This window comes from Malurus melanocephalus, unplaced genomic scaffold (assembly GCF_030028575.1).
Source record: "Malurus melanocephalus ecotype Western Australia unplaced genomic scaffold, MMel_1.1 scaffold_318, whole genome shotgun sequence".
NCBI lineage: Eukaryota > Metazoa > Chordata > Aves > Passeriformes > Maluridae > Malurus > Malurus melanocephalus.
Window position 1 is genome coordinate 314,709 of NW_026623550.1, and position 4,892 is coordinate 319,600.

A 4,892-nucleotide genomic window follows, 5' to 3' on the forward strand; every position below is an offset into this window, starting at 1 on the left:
ATGGGATCCATGGGATGGGATGGGATGACCTTGCTGGCTCTGGCCACTGCTTTCCCACATCCCACCCTGCTCCACGCTGCCTGCCCCTCCTGGCTCCAAGCACTGGCGTTTCCCCAGCATGGACAGAACCCCAGAGCATCTCCATCAGTTCAGGGCAGAGCTGGAGGTGTTGCGACCAAAGATTTGAAAAGAAGAGACATTGGGCAAGTGTGGCTCTTGCTGGGGGCACCCAAAACACTGGAAAGGGAAAGGAGGACATTGCTGAGGAGAAAAGAGAGGGTGAATCCCCCCAGGGCAATGCTTCCTGTGACACTGGGGCCTGCAGGATCCGGGTCTGAGCATCAGGAGGGATCAGAGTTTGCTCAGAAATCAAACAGAATGGGTGATCAGATTCGGAGGGGCAGGTCTTGGGAATGTGTGTCAGCCTCCCGGCCCTCCCTGCACGCTGGCGCTCCCGCCCCGCCTTCCCTCACCCGCAGAAGTGGAAGTGTCCCAGGAACATGAAACGATTACTTGGCGAGGAGAATCCAGCTCAGCACTTCTTGGCATTTGTTCACGGCTTTTCATCTTCAAAGCTCCTCAGCGAACATTAGCAAACTAATCCCTGCAACCTTCCTGGGAGATAGCGCAGGATCAAGCGGAGAGGAGCGTTATCTCTCCTCGGCAGATGGGGAAACTGAGGCACGGGGCGGGTGACGCTGCCGCCCCGGGGCGCGGGGCGAAGCTCCGTGTCAGCGCTGGGGGTGGAGCGCGGCCGCGGAGGTGCAGTCCCGACACTCTCTCTCCCCAAACAAGCTGTGACTCAACGCGCTGGGCTGGAGCCGTGAGGATACCGGAGAAAATCCCGCCCCAGGGTCAAGGCCGCCGGCAGCAGCCCCGGGGCCGTGCCCTGGGCTCACGCCACGTGCGGTGCTGTGACCGAGCCTTGATCCCACACTAGTGCAGCACCCAGCCTGCCCGCGACGGTTTTTGGGGTCCTGTGGGCTCTGTCTGAGCTGTGGAGCCCCTCTCACCACTGCGGTGTTTGGCGGTGTCTCCGCTCGTGTGAGAGAAACTGGGGCATCCCACTGCGGTGAGGAGAGGAACGGGGCCAGCATCACCCGGATCCAACCGGGAAATGGCAACATCCTGCCCAACACCTGCCCACAGATCCACGCCGGTGGTATGAAACCTCTGCCCTGACCCTGGGCTCTTCTCCTCAATAGAAATTCTCCTTGCAAATTGCAGCTCTAATTGGTTTAGCAGAGTTTAATTAGCCTGAACTGATGAGAGAGGCGAGATTCCCTCCTTAAAGGAGCCCAGCAGCAGCACGCAGCAGCAGCTGGGGCGTGTGGGGGTGAGAATGGTTGGGTCTGAACCTTGTCCCAAAATCCTGCTGCAGCCCTGACCCAGCGTRGCACCAGTGCCCAGAGGAAAGGTCAGATGTGAAGCCGCCATTCACTGTGCTCCAAAGGGCTCCTTTGTCCCTGCTCCAGCGCCTCCCACCACCCSCAGCCCCGGCCCAGGGGCTCCTCTGACTCCCTTTGGGTGCCACGGGGCTGCTTTTCCCGCAGATCCTGGGCCAGCTCCTCGCCCCACTCACTCTGTGGGTGCTGCTGGGGCTCAGTCACTGCCCGGGGTGTCTGTAGGGTGCAGCGAGGCAGCATTCACTGGTCAGTGGAATTTTGCTCCCAGCTTTGCTCGAGAACCAGCCTTGGCCCCCGCCTGTGGCATCACTACTGGAAGAGGCAAGAGGAGCTCCCAGCGTGATTTTTCTGGGAGCAGGGCAGCTTTACAGGGCTCTGAGCCCCCTCTGGCTCAGGGACCCCTTCCCTCCCACCCTCCAGGCTCCTTCTGTCTCACATCAGGAGCCTGGCTGCTCCCTCACAAATGCAGCAGCGCCTGCTGCTCCGAGAGAGCGAGCGAGGTCTGACCCCTTCCCTGCCAGAGCCCGCGGTTGTGCAACCCCACTGGCAGCCAAGGAAAATCCCTTCCTGGCCTCTGCGAGCTCCTCTCGCATCCTGGAGCATGTGAGCGAGTGCATCACCGCCCGCCTGCTCACGGACATCCCGTTTGCAAAGTTTGGCTCCCCAACCCTCTGCCCTTACATGGGCAACTGCTCCGAGGCGGCCGAGCGAGCCCCGGTCACGGCAGCCTGGACGGGGCCAGGAGCAGCGCCAGGGCCAGCAGCTGGCTCTGTCCTTGTCCCCAGGACCCTCCACTGTCCCACACTCGGTGTGGAATGTTCCTGTCCCCGCTCTGTCTGGAGGTGCCCGGTGCTGCAGGGCTCCTGCACCTGCGGATGGCACCGATGGGGTAAACGCAGCCCTGCCCATTCCTGACCCCTCCCTGAGGGTCCAAGGGGTGCTAAAGGGAGAAGGGAGGGAAGATCAGCCTTGGTGAGAGCCAGCCTGCTGGCCAGAGGGRTGGAGAGGTGGCAGTGCTGGTGACACCATTCTCTGTCTGTGCTGGCACATTGCACCCACTGTCCCTGTCATGGCACTCAGGCTGCTCCATGTCCCACTGGACCAAAGCTGTGTCCAGCYCCATCCCACGCCAAACCAAGCTGCTCGGGCTGTGCTGGCACCACTCAGCGCCAGGAGGCTGCTGCTGGGCCGGAGGGGTGGTGCAGGGTCCCGTGGGCCTTGCGGCCGGGGCCCCTCTCCGAAAGAGCCCGGCTCAGCCCTGCTCAGCCCTGCCGAAAACATGACCTCAGCTGGGGCCAGTGCACGGGGTGAAATGTTCCTCAGCTGCGCGGCCGGGAGCTGGACAAGCCGCTTGGGGCTAGGGCAGAGAGCCCCGAGTCCCCAACGCCCTGCCTGGGGAGTGGGGTCACTGTTCCTAGTGCATCCTGACCCCTTTCAGACATCTGGGTGATCTCTTTGGGGTGGCACCAAGCAAGGAGCGAGGCCAAACCTCACCTGCCTTGCCCTGGGTTCTCTACTGCCATTTTCTGTCCTGCTGGGAGCCCCCCCAAACCCGGGAGCATCCAAACTCCTGGCTGTTCCCCAGCCCAAGGGAACTGTTCATGAGTCCTCGTGATGATGGGGACATCTGTGGAGAACAGGGGCTGCCTGTGACATGGGGGTATGGCCCCACAGTCCTTCTCCTTCCCCTCTTTGCCCAGCAGGGCTCGATGTGGTGCCTCAGTTTCCCTCTGCACCTTGGGGGTGATGCTCGGGTAGTGTTTGGGGAGCAGAGAAGAAAGGAGCCACATGTGAGCTCCACACTGTACCCCTGCTGCCAGTGCTGGGAGGAGAGAGATTGGGGTTCGTGCGAGGATGGGTGGGGAAGGCTCAGCCGTGCGGGGTCGGGCAGGGGAGTGCTCCGGAGTCCCCCCYGCCCCGGGGTCTGCCCGGACACTGCTCTGCTCCGCTGCACCCCGACCGCGGAGGGCACCCCCAAACCTTCGCCGGGGTGCCGCTCTCTGCCCTCTCCGGGGGACAAACGGACACGACCTCCCTCCCGCCCACTCGGTGACGATCAGACCTTCACTATCTCCCCCCGCGCTCATCCCCCCTCGCTGCCCCCCGACTCCACCGCCGCTGCCCCCGCCCCGGCCCCCCCGCGCCGCCCCGCCCGGTGATTCACGCCGCCCCGCCGCTTTATAGCTCCGTCGGCCTCGCCGCCGCCTCACAGCAACAGGTCACCGGAGCGCCCCGGCCCGTCCCGGCCCGTCCCCGCCCGGCCCGGCCATGCCGCTGCGGCTGGCGCTCTGCCTGCTGGCGCTCTGCAGCCCCGCCGCCGCGCACGGTAAGAGCCACGGGGGTCCCGGTCCCGCCGGGGGTCCCGGTGCCGTCCTCCCGCCCGGTAACGCCGCTCCCCGYCGGCAGGTGTTCGGGGCGGGGGCGGCCCGGCCCGGGGTGGCGGYGCCGTTATCGGGCGGCACCCCCGGGCACCGCTGTCCGGTCCCGCCGGGCAGATGCCGGGCTCTCGGCAGCGCAAACCCGCTTTACCGGGCGGAGCGGCGGCTGCCGGGTGCACGGTGGTGCCGCTCCGGTGTCCCGGTCCCCTCCCTCCCTCCCTCCCTCCATCGGGCGGGTCCCGTGGCTTCGCGGCGGCAGCGAGTGCCCGGGTCCCCCCAGGCGGTGCCGCGTCCCGGATCGCGGCGGTGCCGCTGCCCGGCGCCGGCATCCCGCACCCGGTGCGTCCCGGGGGATCCCCGTTCCCGGGCTGCGGGCGGCAGAATCGGCTCGGAACTGCGTGCCCTCGGTGGGACGGGCCGGGAGCGGGGCTGGTCCATGACCGAGGTGTGGAGTTCGGAGCTCGGACCCTCCCGGTTCCGCTGCCGGTGCTAGCGGCTTTCACCGATCCCGGGAGAGGCCATCCCGAGACCCCGCACCGGGGCTCTACCGACCCTTCCCAGCCCCTSGGAGCCGTGCGGTGCTGCCGGTGTCGCCTCCCTCAGCGGCGCGGGAGTTTCCACCTTCCCCTCGCACGATGCTGAGTGTTCCGTGGGGAGTGGGGGCCGCGCGTTGTTGTAACGGGATTTTGGGCTTGGAAGAGCCACTGGACAAATCCCGTGGAGGATAAATCCCCGGTGGCAGCGGCTGGGGCTGCCCGAGGTCTCCCGGCTCTGCTTCCCGCAGCCTGAGGATGCAGCCGGGCTGGGAGCCCCAAGAGCTGGTGGCCGAACCAAAATCGAAAATCGTGCGCGGGGGGTAAGAGGGAGACACAGGGGGTCTAAAGCGGGACGGGGCTCCTTTTTGCAAAGGGTGAATCCTGCTCAGGAGGGGAGCGACCCCCGCCTGGCAGCGCAAGACCCGTCCCTGCCCCCATCCCTCCCTTCTATCTTTCACCGTTTAGCAAACCTCAAGCGCAGCTAATGAGAGCACGAACCCAAATAAGCGTCACAAGAGGCTGGTTTGCAGAGGCGGAAATTGCAAAGAAATCACTCACAAAAAAAAAAAAAA

At 65.2% G+C, this 4,892-nt stretch overlaps 1 protein-coding gene across 1 annotated transcript in view; it reads left to right on the forward strand.

Moving 5' to 3' along the window:
* Nucleotides 1-3,609: 3,609 nt before the first annotated feature.
* FSTL3 (follistatin like 3) overlaps nucleotides 3,610-4,892 on the forward strand; it is an 8,080-nt gene continuing 6,797 nt past the window's right edge. The window contains exon 1 of the mRNA XM_057377504.1: nucleotides 3,610-3,732. Within this exon, the coding sequence (XP_057233487.1) occupies nucleotides 3,675-3,732 (58 nt within the window). The 5' untranslated portion in view covers nucleotides 3,610-3,674. The remainder of the gene's footprint in view (nucleotides 3,733-4,892) is intronic.